The sequence below is a fragment of the Cucurbita pepo genome, chromosome LG07 (genome assembly GCF_002806865.2).
Source record: "Cucurbita pepo subsp. pepo cultivar mu-cu-16 chromosome LG07, ASM280686v2, whole genome shotgun sequence".
NCBI lineage: Eukaryota > Viridiplantae > Streptophyta > Magnoliopsida > Cucurbitales > Cucurbitaceae > Cucurbita > Cucurbita pepo.
Genome location: NC_036644.1, coordinates 9,018,732 through 9,034,548, shown reverse-complemented (window position 1 = coordinate 9,034,548; position 15,817 = coordinate 9,018,732). Strand labels below are relative to the sequence as shown.

Here is a 15,817-nt window from a genome sequence, read left to right as displayed (position 1 = left end):
TTGTTCACACACTCGTTTGCATTATGTATATTACTTAGTGATAGGTAATACTAGCAGTTAGACCGGGAAGCAAAAATGGCTCAAATGACGACGATGTAAGCGGGTGTCTACTAGGTTTGTGTAACAGTCCATGCCTACTGCTAATAGATATTGTCTGCTTTAGCCCATTACGCATCGTCGTCAGCCTCACAGTTATAAAACACGTCTGTTAGAGAGACGTTCACTAGCAGTTAGAGAGACATTCACAAGAAGTGTTAATGCTTTCGTGAAAAATTTAGACGTTCTTAGCGTGTGATACAATTACGACGAGACTCGTTATTCGAACAAGTGGTACCAGACCGATGCTCTAAATTGCTTCAAAATTATTATATTAAAAATAAAAATTAAAACTTTACACCAAAAAATACGGTGCCATTACTATTATAAAGTAGATTGTCACATGATAGGGTTACCATTTGATCAAACGTGCTCGAGTGATAGAACCACCACGAAGCCAAAGCTTCTTTTCCATTTTTCAAAATCCCAATTTTGTCCTTTTCCACTACCCTACAAAACTGACGACATTTACCCGCCCTTTTAAAAACAGCCACCCTTTCAGGGGCATAAAAGTCAATTCACTCCATCTCAACCGTTTTAATCAAAATCTTTCTCCCACCTTCCATTCCCACGCGCGATTACCGTCCTTTTAAAACACTCGCTTTTAAATTACAAATTTAGCCTTTTTATTTTTAAAATTTTTAAATTTGTGAAAATTATAAAAGTGTTTCCATTTTGTATTAATGATTATTAAGAGAAATAAAAAAAATTTAGAACTTCATTTGACAGTTATTAAAAACGGTCATACAACTTTAGGATGTTTATATAATCCAAGAACCCAATGAACTCGAACTACCTGACTCAAAATCATGTTGGGTTGGGATGAATTTTTAGAAAATCGAAAAATTGGGTCGATTTACAAGTTGATAGGTCAACTCGACCAACTAAAAAATAGAGTTACAATCCAATCTTATTTTTAAGATTATTATAAAAATTAAGAATATTTGAAGAGAATTTGTGACAGGTAAATATTTGATATTTATTTATTAATATAACAATTATGGATTACTTGGTGATGGTGGCGAGTAGTTAATATTTTCATACGCGCGAGAGTGGGAATTGTAATGCTCTACGATCTCTCTCTCTCTCTCTCGCTCTGTTCTTCCCGCGGCCATTAAATGTTCCTTCTCACTGCTCATCCTCTCTGCTTTACAAGTCCGCAACAGCTATGAGTTAGAGAGAGAGAGTTCAGCTAACGACTTTGAACACAGAGAGGGAGAGGGAGAGAGAGAGAGAAGGTTAAAGCAGCCATTAATGCAGAGCTCAACCACCCATTTCTAGGGCAATATTAGTACACAAAGAGGTAAACGAAGCACCGGATTCACCAATGTTAGAGTCTTCTCTTCAAGCATTACATTGTCCATTTCCAACTCTCTCTCTGTTTTCTTTCTCTTGTTGAGCTCATAGATCTCGGCTCTCCATGTGGAACACGGCGGAGAACGTGTTCATTCGGACGGAGTCGTTTAGGGAGCAGGAAGAAGACGAGGAGGCGCTCCGGTGGGCGGCGCTCGAAAGGCTGCCTACATATTCGCGTGTTCGTAAAGGCATTTTCAAGAACATTGTTGGAGATACCAAGGAGGTTGATGTTAGTGAACTTGAGGCTCAGGAGCAGAAGCTTCTTATTGATCGATTGGTTAGCTCGGTTGATGATGATCCGGAGATGTTCTTTCAACGAATGCGACGGCGTTTTCATGCGTAACTCTAATTCCGCTTCTCTGTTAATTTCTGATTATTCATGCATTTGCTGCTCTCTCTTTGGCGAACTTTTTTTGGTTCTTGACGACCTTTTGGATTATAGCTCAGTTTTGCTCCTTATTAATTGATAAGCCAAGTGGCGTATGATTACTAGTTGAAATGTTCTTTGTTTGCTTCACGTAGCTGTTTTTTCCACGAATTATTACCTTTTAGATGTTTGAGATCGTGTTAATTCGAGGGCCCATTGATCAATTCTTTTTCCCCCTGAATTTTGCTTTATCATTGGCTTGTGAATTTGTAACTTTCATGATTATGGTACTACTGTGATCACTAAATTTGTTAACATTCTCTCACTTTGTTCTTCGCAGAGTTGATTTAGAGTTCCCAAAGATTGAGGTTAGATTTGAACATTTGACTGTAGAGTCGTTTGTTCACGTTGGAACCAGAGCTCTGCCGACTATTCCCAATTTCTTGTGCAATATGACAGAGGTAAGTCATTTTTTGTTGATCAATTTCATGAACAATGTCTTTGAAATCTGTTCTTTTGAATGTTAATTAATTCTTGTACATTGTGCTAGGCACTTCTTAGGCAACTGAAAATTTACAGAGGTCAGAGAAGCAAGTTGACAATTTTAGACGATATCAGTGGAATTATAAGACCTTCCAAGTAAATTTTCTTGTTCTATCCATAATACAGGTTGAATCTTTGGTTAAGCTTCTATTTCTAATGTGACAAGATCATGAGCTCTTTTGTAGAATGACTTTGTTATTGGGTCCCCCAAGCTCTGGAAAGACAACTCTTCTTCAAGCCCTTGCTGGTCGCATTGGAAGTGATTTGCAGGTACTGAATAATTGAAAATTTTCATTTCACTGCAAGATCACGAGCTTGCATGTCCTGTTGCATTCTGCTGGAGTAACATCTAAGCCTAACTTCTCCATTGTTTTTAAAACTATTTGTTCTTAATTCATTGGTCAGCAATCAGGGAGAATAACATATAATGGGCATGGCTTCAATGAGTTTGTTCCTCAGAGGACAGCAGCTTATGTTAGTCAGCAGGACCGACATATTGCAGAAATAACTGTTAGAGAAACTCTCGATTTCGCAGGGCGTTGCCAAGGCGTCGGGTTCAAATATGGTAAGCAATGAAACACCTTTCACTGTGACAGCTACTACTTCTTTTAATACTTATTTGTGTTGAGGATGGTTGTGAGGAGTCCCACGTTGGCTAATTTAGAGGATGATTATGAGAGTTTATAAGTAAGAAATACATCTCCATTGGTTTGAGACTTTTTGGGAAGTCCAATGCAAAGCCATGAGAGCTTATGTTCAAAGTGGACAATATCATACCATTGTGGAGATTCGTGATTCCTAACAATTTGAACTGTGCAGATATGCTCGTGGAACTAGCAAGGAGGGAAAAGATTGCAGGGATAAAACCTGATGAAGATCTTGATATATTTATGAAGGTACATGATACTTCATTTATATTTTTCCTTTTATCTTCTTCTGTTACTATCTGTTTTTAATTGCTCTATTTTTCTTTCTAGTCACTGGCTCTAGGGGGTCAAGAGACAAGCCTTGTGGTGGAGTACATTATGAAGGTACATCCAAGATGCTTTTTTAATTCAATGCAGAATATTAAATTTTATCGGGATGTCGACGTTTTCATCAACATTTTCACATGTTCACGAGTTCGACACCGACATTTTTACTATGCCATATAAACATGTCACTTACTATATCATGAAGTCATTGCACCATACCTGAAGTATTGATATCTGCGAAGATTTTAGGACTGGATGTATGTGCTGACACATTGGTAGGAGATGAAATGCTGAAAGGGATTTCTGGAGGACAAAAGAAGCGTCTTACGACTGGTTTGTTTCCACCCACTGATGAATATATTAATATGAGTAATGATGATGACAATATTAATATGAATATTGATGATGACAATGTGTGAGTTCAGGCGAATTACTAATTGGTCCTGCAAGAGTTCTATTCATGGACGAGATATCAACTGGACTTGATAGTTCAACCACCTATCAAATTATCAAATATCTTAGGCATTCTACCTGTGCACTTGATTCAACCACCGTAGTTTCTCTGCTGCAGCCTGCTCCTGAGACCTATGAGTTATTTGATGATGTTATACTTCTCTGTGAAGGCCAGATTATATACCAGGGACCCAGAGAAGCTGTTCTTCATTTCTTTGCATGTATGGGATTCACCTGTCCCAACAGAAAGAATGTTGCGGACTTTTTGCAAGAAGTAAGCAGTATACATATTGAACTGTAAATTCCCACTACTTTTTTGCTGATTTTGTTTTTACTACTCAACGATGACTGTAGGTTATATCAAAGAAGGATCAAGAGCAGTATTGGGCAGTTCCTGATCGTCCTTACCAATTTATCCCCGCAGCAAAGTTTGCCAAAGCTTTTCGTTTGTATGACATTGGGAAGAATTTGTCAGAAGAACTGGAAGTTCCTTTTGATAGACGATATAACCATCCAGCTTCCTTGTCATCTTCTCAATATGGAGTAAAGAGGCGTGATCTTCTTAAGACCAGCTTTTCATTGCTAAGGCTATTAATGAAACGAAACTCGTTCATCTACGTTTTTAAATTTATTCAGGTAATAATGAAGTGGTTCTTTTTGGATTTATATGTCGAGGATTGTTGGGAGGGAGTCCCACGTTGGCTAATTTAGTAGAAGATCATGGGTTTATAAGTGAGGAACAATATCTCAGAGGGAGCCCTACCTTGGCTATTTTAGTGTAAGATCATGGGTTTATAGTAACAACTATAATTGAGATAGTATTCCTCACTTATAAACCCATGATCTTCCACTAAATTAGCCAACGTGGGACTTCTTGTTTATACTAACGGAGATAGTATTCCTCGCTTATAAACCCATTGGAGTGGGACTCCCACCCAACCATCCTCGACAAAAACAACTTCCAACTTATTGAACCATTCTAAACTTATCTGTAATGTTGTCCTCATTGTTTCTATTGTGCAGTTACTATTGGTTGCGCTGATTACAATGAGTGTTTTTTTCCGGACAACAATGGATCATGACACAATTGATGACGGAGGAATTTATCTTGGGGCACTCTACTTTTCTACTGTCATCATTCTTTTTAATGGATTTACAGAGGTCTCAATGCTAGTGGCCAAACTCCCTGTACTTTACAAGCATAGGGATTTGCACTTTTATCCAAGCTGGGGTTATACTCTTCCTGCTTGGATCTTGAGTATTCCAGTTTCACTCATGGAATCTGGTATCTGGGTTGCTGTCACGTATTATGTGATTGGATATGATCCTGCTATCACTAGGTAAGTGGTTAAAATTGAGTATTCCTTTTGAATTTGGTGAGAGAGATAATGATAACTATGTTGACATGGATGGATTCTGAATATGCAGATTCTTGCGACAATTTTTGTTGTTCTTTTCTCTGCATCAAATGTCTATATCACTCTTTCGCCTCATGGGATCATTGGGCCGTAACATGATCGTTGCCAATACCTTTGGATCATTTACTATGTTGGTTGTTATGGCTTTGGGAGGATACATTATTTCAAGAGGTTGATAGTGCATATTTTCTATATCAATGTATTAACCCATGAAGCGTGCATGAATCACATCTTTTCCTTTGTTCTAACAGATCGCATACCAAAATGGTGGATATGGGGTTTCTGGTGGTCTCCTTTGATGTACGCCCAAAATGCTGCATCTGTTAATGAGTTTCTTGGGCACTCTTGGGATAAGGTAATATTCTCGCTTCTACAACTGTTAAATACCCACGATGCACATCTGTTTTAGTTATGTTGAACTGGTTTTTTTTTCTCTATTCATTGGATAGAGCGACGGGAAGAACACAAGCATGTCACTAGGAGTATCTTTACTTAAAGCACGCAGCCTTTTTACTGAGAGCTATTGGTATTGGATCGGTGTTGGTGCTTTGCTGGGATATACAGTGATCCTCAACACGCTATTCACATTCTTCCTGGCATACCTTAAACGTAAGCAATCAATTATAACTTTATTATATTATTCTATTTCTGGCACTATGTTAGCACAAGAGGTGTAACAGCTCAAGCCTACCGCTAGCATATATTGTCAACTTTGGCTCGTTACGTATTGCCGTCAGCCTCACGATGTTTAAAACGCGTCTGTTAGGAAAAAATTTCTACACTCTTATAAGGAATGCTTTGTTCTTGCTTGAATTGTGAGATCCCACATCGGTTGAAGAGGAGAACAAAGCATTCTTTATAAAAGTGTAGAAACATTTCCCTAGCTATAATGGCCCAGGCCCACCATTGGTAGATATTGTCTTCTTTGGGCTTTTCCTTTCGGGCTTCTCCTCAAGGCTTAAAAGCGGGTCTCTTAGGGAAAGGTTTACACACCGTTATAAAGGGTGTTTCGTTCTCCTCCCAACCAATATGGGATATCACACTAACAGACGGCTTTTAAAGCCTTGCAGAAGCCTTGCAGGAAAGCAGGAAAGCCTTTGAGGGGAAAGTCGAAAGAGGACAATATCTTGTTAGAGTAAATTGGTTTCTAAACTAATGTTTACTGATTTGTTGCTTCACCCTTTTTGTCCACAGCTTTGGGTAAAAGCCAAGCTGTAGTCTCCAAGGAAGAACTACAAGAGAGAGAGAAAAGAAGGAAAGGAGAAACTACTGTTACTGAGTTGAGACATTATTTGCAGAATTCGGGGCCATTGAATGGTTTGAATCTGATTAACCTGTTTGAAAAACGTAGTATAGTTTTCCTTAGCCATTCATCAAGTGCTGTCAATGTCAAACTAATTTTATAATTTCACCATCTCAACAATTTGGCAGGAAAGTATTTTAAACAGAGAGGGATGGTACTTCCCTTCCAACAACTTTCTATGTCTTTCAGCAATATTAATTACTACGTTGACGTTCCCGTGGTGAGATTTGAATCCATTTCTTTATTTTGGGTATTTCTGATTTGTTTCTTATCTGATCTGAAGTATTACTTCAGGAGCTGAATCAACAAGGGGTAACAGAAGACAGATTGCAACTTTTGGTTAATGTTAGTGGATCGTTCAGACCAGGTGTGCTTACAGCACTACTAGGCGTCAGTGGAGCTGGGAAAACCACCCTTATGGATGTATTAGCTGGTAGAAAAACTGGTGGAGTCATTGAAGGAAGCATACATATATCTGGCTATCCCAAAAAGCAAGAGACATTTGCTAGAGTTTCTGGTTACTGTGAACAAACAGATATTCACTCCCCATGTTTGACCATTATGGAATCACTTCTCTTCTCTGCTTGGCTGCGATTACCTTCAGATGTTGACTTGGAAACACAGAGGGTAAAACTCGATTGATGATCAACTTTAAAGTAATTACCGTGTGTGTAATTAACATAAACTGATCAACGATAGTTTATTTTTGTGCAGGCTTTTGTTGATGAGGTGATGGAACTTGTTGAGCTTACTCCACTCGCTGGAGCTTTAGTTGGTCTACCGGGTGTTGATGGTTTATCAACAGAACAAAGGAAAAGATTAACAATAGCTGTTGAACTTGTAGCGAACCCATCCATAGTGTTCATGGATGAACCAACATCAGGGCTGGATGCTAGGTCTGCTGCCATTGTCATGCGGACAGTGAGGAACATTGTCAATACCGGACGTACAATAGTCTGCACAATCCATCAGCCCAGCATAGATATCTTTGAATCCTTTGACGAGGTAATTTCCATTTTTCTTATGCTCCTTTCTGCTTGAAGACTTGTTTTGCCTCCATCCACTCTTTGTTTGTTAGGAATAACGACTCTCCACAATGGTATGATATTGTCCACTTTGAGCATAGGCTCTCGTAACTTTGCTTTGGGCTTCCCCAAAAGGCCTCATACCAATGGAGATGTATACCTCACTCCCTAAATTAGCCAACGTGGGACTCCCTCCCAACCATCCTCAACAATCCTCCCTGCGAACAAAGTACACTATAGAGCATTCCTTGAGGCCTATGGAGCTCTCGAACAGCCTCCCATTAATTGAGGCTTGACTCCTTCTCAGGAGTCCTTGAACAAAGTCCACTCTTTGTTCGACACCTAAGTCACTTTTGGCTACACCTTCGAGCCTCACAACTTATCTGTTCGACATTTGAGGATCCTATTGACATGACTAAGTTAAGGGCATGACTCTGATACCATGTTAGGAATAACGACTCTCCATAATGGTATGATATTGTCCACTTTGAGCCTAAGCTCTCATGACTTTGCTTTGGACTTTCCCAAAAGACCTCATACAAATAGAGATGTATTCCTTACTTATAAACCCATGATATTCCCTAAATTAGCCCATGTGGAAGTCCCTCCCAACGATCCTCGACATTGTGTTGAAGTGTCTTTTTAATGATGACATTTTATGCTTCTGCAGCTTTTATTAATGAAGCGTGGAGGAGAACTCATTTATGCTGGTCCATTAGGGCCCAAATCTTGTGAACTTATCAAGTACTTTGAGGTAAAATCATTTATAGACGCATCTCAACCAACTGCTGCTAGATATTTTTAGCTACACAAATCCTCAGATGCCTCAGTGTATATTATTCAGGCTGTTGAAGGAGTGCCAAAGATCAAATTGGGGTATAATCCAGCTGCATGGATGCTTGAAGTTACATCTGCAGTTGAAGAAAGTCGCCTTGGGGTGGATTTTGCTGAAATTTACCGGAGATCAACGCTATTCCAGTATGCATCAGTTCATTCTTTTAACTTTTTTTTTAAATTTTTATATACCTTTTCTTTAACTAACCAGGTTCACTTTTTCTTCAGACGCAATCTAGACTTGATCGAAACCTTGAGCAGGCCAATGGGTAACTCAAAAGAACTGAGCTTCCCAACAAAGTTTTCTCAGTCACCTTTTAATCAGTTCTTAGCTTGCCTATGGAAACAGAATTTGTCTTACTGGCGTAACCCACAGTATACAGCAGTAAAATTCTTTTACACTGTTATCATCTCTTTGATGCTTGGAACAATATGTTGGAGATTTGGTGCCAAAAGGTTTCTTTTACTCTGAATTCGCCTTTCTTGCTTATCTTGCGATGAACTTGAAGTCCTAAATGGTTATAATCTTTATCTTTTCACAGAGAGACCCAACAAGACTTATTTAATGCCATGGGATCCCTCTATGCTGCTGTTCTTTTCATTGGAATCACCAATGCCACTGCCGTTCAACCAGTTGTTTCAATTGAGCGATTTGTATCATATCGAGAGAGAGCTGCTGGATTGTATTCTGCATTACCATTTGCATTTGCTCAGGTACTCCTCTTGATGTTTTATGCGTACCTTATGGTAACTGAGTTCCTGAAAGTTTCCTAATGCATTATGTTTTGTAGGTGGCTATCGAGTTCCCTTATGTGTTTGCACAGACACTTATTTACTGCTCCATTTTCTACTCCATGGCTGCATTTGACTGGACAACTTTGAAGTTTATTTGGTATATTTTCTTTATGTATTTTACCTTGCTATACTTCACGTTCTACGGAATGATGACAACAGCTATCACACCAAACCATAATGTGGGTGCCATCGTTGCTGCTCCCTTTTATATGCTTTGGAACCTCTTCAGTGGCTTCATGATTCCTCATAAGGTAATACTGTAATAGCTTTGTTGTAATATAGTCTTCTACAATTGAGTGATAAAGTAATATGTATATAATACAAATATATGATAAGTTAATATTGTGTGTATATATATATAAAGTGAGGTGGAGTGGGGATTTGGATGGGGTCGGGGACAGAGACAAGGAATATACTCCCGCCCCTGCCCCATTTCGCTAACGGAAAGAAATCTTTGTCGTTCTCCTCCTCAGTCGATATGAATCTCACAATCCACCCCCTTTCGAGGCCCAGTGTCCTCGCTGGCACTCGTTCCTCTCTCTAGTCGATATGGGATCTCACAATCCACTCTCCTTCTGGGTCTAGCGTCCTCATTAGCACACCGCATAGTGTCCATCCCCCCTCCCCTCGGGCTTAGTGTTCTCACTTGGACACCGCTCGGTGTCCATCCCCTTTGGGGCTTAGCGTCTTTGTTGGCACTCGTTCCTTTCTCCAATCGATGTGAGATTTCACAGTCCACCCTCCTTTGGGGTCCAGCGTCCTCGCTGACACACCGCCTGGTGTTCACCCCCCTTCGGGACTTAGCGTCCTCACTGGCCGTCTGATGTCTGGCTCTGATACCATTTGTAACAGCCCAAAACCACAAGTAGCAGATATTGTCCTATCTGGGTTTTCTCTTTTTGGCTTCCCCTCAAGGTTTTTAAAACGCGTCTGTTAGGGAGAGGTTTCCACACCCTTATGAAGAACGCTTTATTTTCCTCCCCAACTGATGTGGGATCTCACAATTCACCCCTCTTTAGAGCCCAGCGTTCTCGTTGGCACTCGTTCCCTTCTCCAATCGGTGTTGTTCTCCTCTCCAATCGATGTGGATTCTCACAATCCACCCCCCTTCAGGGACCAGCGTCTTCGCTGGCACTTGTTCCTCTCCCCCATTGATGTGNAAAAAAAAAAAAAAAAAAAAAAAAAAAAAAAAAAAAAAAAAAAAAAAAAATCACAACATGGTCTCACTTCTATTTCTCTTCATTCTTATATTGATTTTGAGCTGACCTAAAGTTGGCTACTTGCAGAGGATCCCAATATGGTGGAGATGGTATTATTGGGCTAATCCTGTGGCATGGAGTTTATATGGACTCCAAGTATCACAATATGGCGATGACAATAAACTGGTAAAGCTATCCGATGGAATTCATTCGATAGCGATACACGACGTTCTGAAGCACGTTTTCGGGTTTAGACATGACTTCCTAGGTGTAGCTGCCATCATGGTATTCGGTTTCTGCTTGTTTTTTGCCACTATCTTTGCTTTTGCAATAAAATCCTTCAACTTCCAAAGGAGATGAGAGGTTAGTTTGATTTTGATTATAAACAAATTCTTGAAGTTATAAACAATGCAATGACAAAGGTTATAGATTCTGTATAGTAAGTATATGTTTCTTACAGATAACTCATTAACTCATTGTATACTTCTACCTCGGATTTTTCTACATAGAAAGTAATAATATGTTCCTTCTCTTCCCTTTCATCGTCTTCATTTGTTGCAGCCTACATGAAATGAAACAGAAAAATGAAGAACCATTCAAGCATAGCTCAAGAATTTCACGTGAGATTCAAACATAGATTTCTTTCCGGTTTGGGTTGAGTTGAATTTTTAAAAAAATTGAAAATTCAGTTAGATTAATGAGTTGCATGTTTTGGTCGGGTCAACCCAATCAACTTGAAAAGGAGGTTACAACCCGGCCCAACTCGACCTAATACTACTCTTAAAAATATTAAGAATATTTAATGTTTGTAACTGATTTTAGTGATGCATTGTTGTTTGATATTTGAACTTTATAAGATTTTAGTTATGTATTGTGTATATTCATTGTCACTAGTATTGTGGGTATGACTTATGTGTTAGAGGTTAGATTATGCACCCACTATCTGGAATGTATGTCGTAGTATGGACATGGAAGAGTCCGACGTTCGAGTGAACTCCAATGGATGAATGTTCGTGATGTCCCGTTAAGATAGTTGACACATGGGCTGGGGTGCAATACTGACACACCCGTGTCGTTCGGTATTGTCCTTGAAAAACCCTTTTGCAAAGGAAGATGGTTTTCCCACTCTTCCCGTGATGCTCGCACACGCTGACACATGCATGTGCCACAGGGTAGCTCGTTTAGGCCACAGGGCCTTGGAGTGGTGGAAAGCCAACATCATGCCTTTTCCTATAGTACATTTTGCGGCATTTTCAATTCTTAAGTAGATGTCTTTTCGACAAGCAGACATACCGCCTCGTGCATAGTTCGTTGAGTATTTGTTTGACACCAAATTTGGTGAGCTTTCATCTTTCATGTCAACGGACTTAATTCTCGAACTGCATGCCGAAACTCGTATCAAAACTCCGATTTCTGAGGTTATGGACCAAAGCCTACCCAATCCTCTTCGAGCTTGTCTTCGGCACTCGTGTCGTCTTGTTCTCTCGAACTTTGCATCTATCTCGACCTATCTTCAATGCACACTCTTGGTATGTTGGATGATGCACCCTTCTCTTCGGCCACATAATGCACCATCCTCTTGTATCTGTCTTGACATGTGGAGCTCACCATACTTTCTCTTCGTGAAGTTGTAAACACTACTTGGATGGCTCGGGTCACCCATCCAAAATGGGTCCAAAAAAGTTTCCCAAAACCAATAAGTAACACCCTTAGTTAGAAATCCTTAAATTTTAGGGTAAAAAAACACCCACTTTAGTTGAGAGAATTAGCAAATTTAGCCCAACAATAACTCTACTTGTATTGGGTTAAAGGAGAGCGTGAGGATGGGAAAAAAACAGAGCGTTGTATTTGTTTCTTCTTCTTCATCTTCTTCCTTTGATCTCACTATGACAGTTTATATATAGTTTCCAAATACTGTCCTCTGCTACTCGCCGCCATTACTGCTCTCCTCTGTTTCTTCTTCCTCCTCACTCATAGCTTCTCGCCGGAAAACCATTGTTTTGTCTCTGTAATTCGACAATGGCGTCTGCAATTTCTCTTTGCTCTGTTTTTGTTGTTGTTCTTGTTCTGACTCAGTGGGTCAACTCGGAGCCGACTCAGGACAAACAGGCCCTTCTCGATTTCCTCTCTAAAGCTCCTCACGCCAATCGGCATCAATGGAATACCTCCAATTCCGTCTGTAATTGGATCGGCGTTCAGTGTAATTCCAATCAGTCGTTTGTTTATTCCCTCCGTTTGCCCGGCGCTGGCCTCGTCGGTACGATTCCGGCCAACACGATTGGCAAATTGACTCAGCTTCGAGTTCTCAGCCTTCGCTCTAATCTTCTCTCCGGCAAGATCCCGTCGGATTTTTCTAATTTGGTAATGCTGCAGAATCTGTATCTTCAGGATAATGCATTCTCCGGCGAGTTTCCGCCCAGTTTGACTCGTTTGACTCGTTTGACTAGGCTGGATTTGTCGTCGAATAACTTTTCCGGTACGATTCCGGCGGCCGTCGACAATCTGACCCACTTGACGGGGATTTTCTTGCAGAACAATGGGTTCTCCGGTTCAATCCCGAGAATCTCGGCCGTTAATTTAACAAACTTCAACGTCTCTAACAACAAACTCAACGGCTCGATTCCAAAACCGTTAGTGAAATTCCCAACCTCCTCCTTCGCCGGAAATCTAAATCTCTGCGGCGGACCACTCCCCTCCTGCAACCCATCCACCTCTCCAGCACCACCGCCACAAAACCCACCAGCCGTCACTGTCGGGAAACCAAAAAACCGGTTCACAGCTGCCATAATCGGGATCATCATCGGCGGTGTCTTCGCTGCAATTCTCCTCCTCCTCTGTATCCGGCGCCACTCCCACCATCCAGCGAAGTTCCGGAAGCCATCGGCGGCGGCGAGAGCAATCTCCATAGTGGAGGCCGGGACGTCGTCGTCGAAATACGACATTACCGGAGGGTCGGTGGAGGCGGCGGAGAGGAACAAGCTGACGTTCTTCGAAGGGGGAAATTACAATTTCGATTTGGAGGATTTGTTGAGGGCTTCGGCGGAGGTGCTGGGGAAAGGAGACGTGGGAACGTCGTATAAGGCGGTGCTGGAAGAAGGGACGACGGTGGTGGTGAAGCGGCTGAAGGATGTGGCGGCGACGAAGACGGAATTCGAGATTCAAATGGAAGCTTTGGGGAAGATTAAACATCAAAATGTGGTTCCGCTTCGAGCTTTTTACTTCTCCAATGATGAGAAATTGCTGGTTTTTGATTATATCTCCACCGGAAATTTGTCGGCGAGCCTTCACGGTTAGTACCTCTTCCTTCAACTTAATTATACCAATTATATAATTTTAAAAATAATCTTATGTCTAGAGTACTGATCTTTTGAGTCATATACGGTTCGTGATCGCTACACTCTCCCGTACTTCTGATAGTTTAGTTGTGCTTTTAGAGCTTTATCCTCGACTTCGTGCTGAATTGGAACATATTGATGCTTAACTTGTACTAGCTCAAGTCTACCACTAGCAAATGTTGTCATTAGGCTTTTCCTTCTGTGTTTCTCTCTAGATTTTAAAATGCTTCGGTTAGGGAGAGGTTTCCTTCTGCGTTTCCCTCAAGATTTTAAAACGCGTCTGTTAGGGAGAGGTTTTCATACACTTATCAACGGTGTTTCGTTTCTCCTCCCTAACCAAGGTGGGATATCACAATCCTACGTTTCCATACCCTTATAAGGAGTGTTTCATTCTCCTCCTCAATTGATGTGGGATATTACAATCCACCTGGGTGTAAGGGTGTTTCGTTCTCCTCCGTAACCGACGTGTGATATCACAATCCATTGTTTTCACACTCTTATAAATGATGTTTTGTTCTCCTCCCCAACCGACGTGGGATGTCACAATCCACCCCTCCTTCAAGGCTTAGCGTCTTCCCTAACAGTCGTTCTCCTCTCCAATCGATATGGGACCCCCAATCCTCCCCCTTCGAGGTCTAGTGTCCTTGCTAGCACACCGTCTCGTGTTCACCCCCTTCGAGGCTCGGCCTCCTCGCTGACACATCACCCGATGTCTAGTTCTGATACCATTTGTAAAAGTCCAAATCCACGATTAGCACATATTGTCCTTGCTTCCCCTCAAAGTTTTTGAAACTAGTGAGAAATTTGCACAGATTACCGAGTGTTTTGTTTTCCTCTCGAACGGATGTGGAATACTCGTTTGGTTCATTGGGTTAACGTTAAATTTGCATGGTACAGGTAGCAGAGGCTCCGGCAGGACACCATTAGATTGGGATTCAAGAATGAAAATAGCTCTAAGCGTGGGCAGGGGACTTGCCCATCTCCACCACCCCTGCAACCTGGTTCACGGCAACATTAAATCCTCCAACGTCCTTCTCCGGCCACACCACGACGCCTGCATCACCGACTTCGGCCTCAACCCATTCTTCACCACCGCCACGCCGCCGAATCGTCTCACTGGTTACCGAGCGCCGGAGGTCCTGGAAACCCGAAAAGTCACCTTCAAATCCGACGTTTACAGCTATGGCGTCCTACTCCTCGAGCTCTTGACCGGTAAAGCCCCCAACCAACAGTCTCTCGGCGAAGACGGCATCGACCTTCCTCGGTGGGTTGAGTCCGTCGTCCAGGAGGAATGGACGGCGGAGGTTTTCGACGTTGAATTGATGCGATTCCACAACATTGAAGAAGAGATGGTTCCGTTGCTTCAAGTCGCAATGTCTTGCGTTTCCACCGTCCCCGATCAACGACCGACAATGTCGAAAGTTGTACGGATGATCGAAGATATGAACATAAGTGAGACCGATGACGGATTGCGCCTGTCTTCCGATGACCTCTCTAAAGGCTCTGATGTTAACATGTCGTCGGCGGAATGGAGAACTCCTTCGTAGAAAAGGAAAAGGGAAAAACTTAAAAAGAGTGTCCTTCAAATTGTGTATTTAAATGGTGAGAATGTTTGCTTAATTGACTACAGTTAGATAATTAGATGGTGTGAAATTATCTTATTTATAATCAAATAAATTACAAGAATATGGAAATAGCAAATTAAAAAAAATATCAAATATATATATATATATATGGTAAACTAATAATATTTTCGGAGTAGGAGTTTTTTCTCCTTTATTTTCGGAATATATTTGATATATTTTATGTGATTTTGAGGATTAGGTTGATAGAATATTTAAAACTTGTCAACATTAATGAAAATTGGACTTTCAAATTCAAAAAAGTTGCTTTCAAGTTTTACTGCTTCTAGAGAGGGTTTAGGTTGCGAGGTCTTATAAACATGAGTACATACTTTATTTCTTCCTTATTTTACGCTTAGAACAATCTTTAGTGGATTTGGTATGATACTAAAACGAGAAAACAACTTTTGTGAACGAGTTAATGACTCTCGTCTCAAAGAGAAAAAAAAAAAAAAAGTGCAATGGTACACCTATAGAAAATGACTCGAAAATGGCCC

At 40.9% G+C, this 15,817-nt stretch overlaps 2 protein-coding genes across 3 annotated transcripts; both read left to right on the top strand.

Annotated features, from left to right (window-relative positions):
* Positions 1 to 1,277: 1,277 nt before the first annotated feature.
* LOC111799106 (ABC transporter G family member 32-like) lies at positions 1,278 to 10,904 on the top strand. 2 transcript variants are annotated; one of them, XM_023682512.1, is made up of 25 exons: positions 1,278 to 1,399; positions 1,504 to 1,791; positions 2,160 to 2,280; positions 2,370 to 2,458; positions 2,548 to 2,632; positions 2,768 to 2,927; positions 3,182 to 3,258; positions 3,340 to 3,393; positions 3,579 to 3,669; positions 3,762 to 4,063; positions 4,144 to 4,425; positions 4,813 to 5,129; positions 5,218 to 5,378; positions 5,459 to 5,562; positions 5,657 to 5,816; positions 6,402 to 6,524; positions 6,639 to 6,730; positions 6,805 to 7,137; positions 7,225 to 7,515; positions 8,206 to 8,289; positions 8,380 to 8,513; positions 8,598 to 8,825; positions 8,912 to 9,083; positions 9,161 to 9,415; positions 10,451 to 10,904. In XM_023682512.1, exons 2-25 carry the CDS (start codon positions 1,517 to 1,519, stop codon positions 10,721 to 10,723), a joined length of 4,263 nt encoding a protein of 1,420 aa, XP_023538280.1. In that variant the 5' UTR covers positions 1,278 to 1,399; positions 1,504 to 1,516; the 3' UTR covers positions 10,724 to 10,904. The 2 variants fall into 2 exon arrangements, with proteins under 2 accessions (XP_023538280.1, XP_023538279.1); XM_023682511.1 differs by lacking the exon at positions 1,278 to 1,399 and having other exon boundaries at positions 1,417 to 1,791.
* Positions 10,905 to 11,734: 830 nt separating this feature from the next.
* Positions 11,735 to 15,339, top strand: LOC111798279 (probable inactive receptor kinase At2g26730). The gene is made up of 2 exons (XM_023681331.1): positions 11,735 to 13,652; positions 14,596 to 15,339. Exons 1-2 carry the CDS (start codon positions 12,383 to 12,385, stop codon positions 15,243 to 15,245), a joined length of 1,920 nt encoding a protein of 639 aa, XP_023537099.1. The 5' UTR covers positions 11,735 to 12,382; the 3' UTR covers positions 15,246 to 15,339.
* Positions 15,340 to 15,817: the final 478 nt, after the last annotated feature.

What these genes read in the sequence shown, in the direction of transcription:
- LOC111799106 (XM_023682512.1), top strand. Translation starts at nt 1,517, where the DNA reads ATGTGGAACACGGCGGAGAACGTGTTCATTCGGACGGAGTCGTTTAGG. An exon ending in CTTCCTGGCATACCTTAAAC is followed by an intron (nt 5,817 to 6,401) that starts GTAAGCAATCAA and finishes TTTTGTCCACAG; the next exon opens with CTTTGGGTAAAAGCCAAGCT. An exon ending in GCTTCATGATTCCTCATAAG is followed by an intron (nt 9,416 to 10,450) that starts GTAATACTGTAA and finishes GGCTACTTGCAG; the next exon opens with AGGATCCCAATATGGTGGAG.
- LOC111798279 (XM_023681331.1), top strand. Translation starts at nt 12,383, where the DNA reads ATGGCGTCTGCAATTTCTCTTTGCTCTGTTTTTGTTGTTGTTCTTGTT. An exon ending in TTTGTCGGCGAGCCTTCACG is followed by an intron (nt 13,653 to 14,595) that starts GTTAGTACCTCT and finishes TGCATGGTACAG; the next exon opens with GTAGCAGAGGCTCCGGCAGG.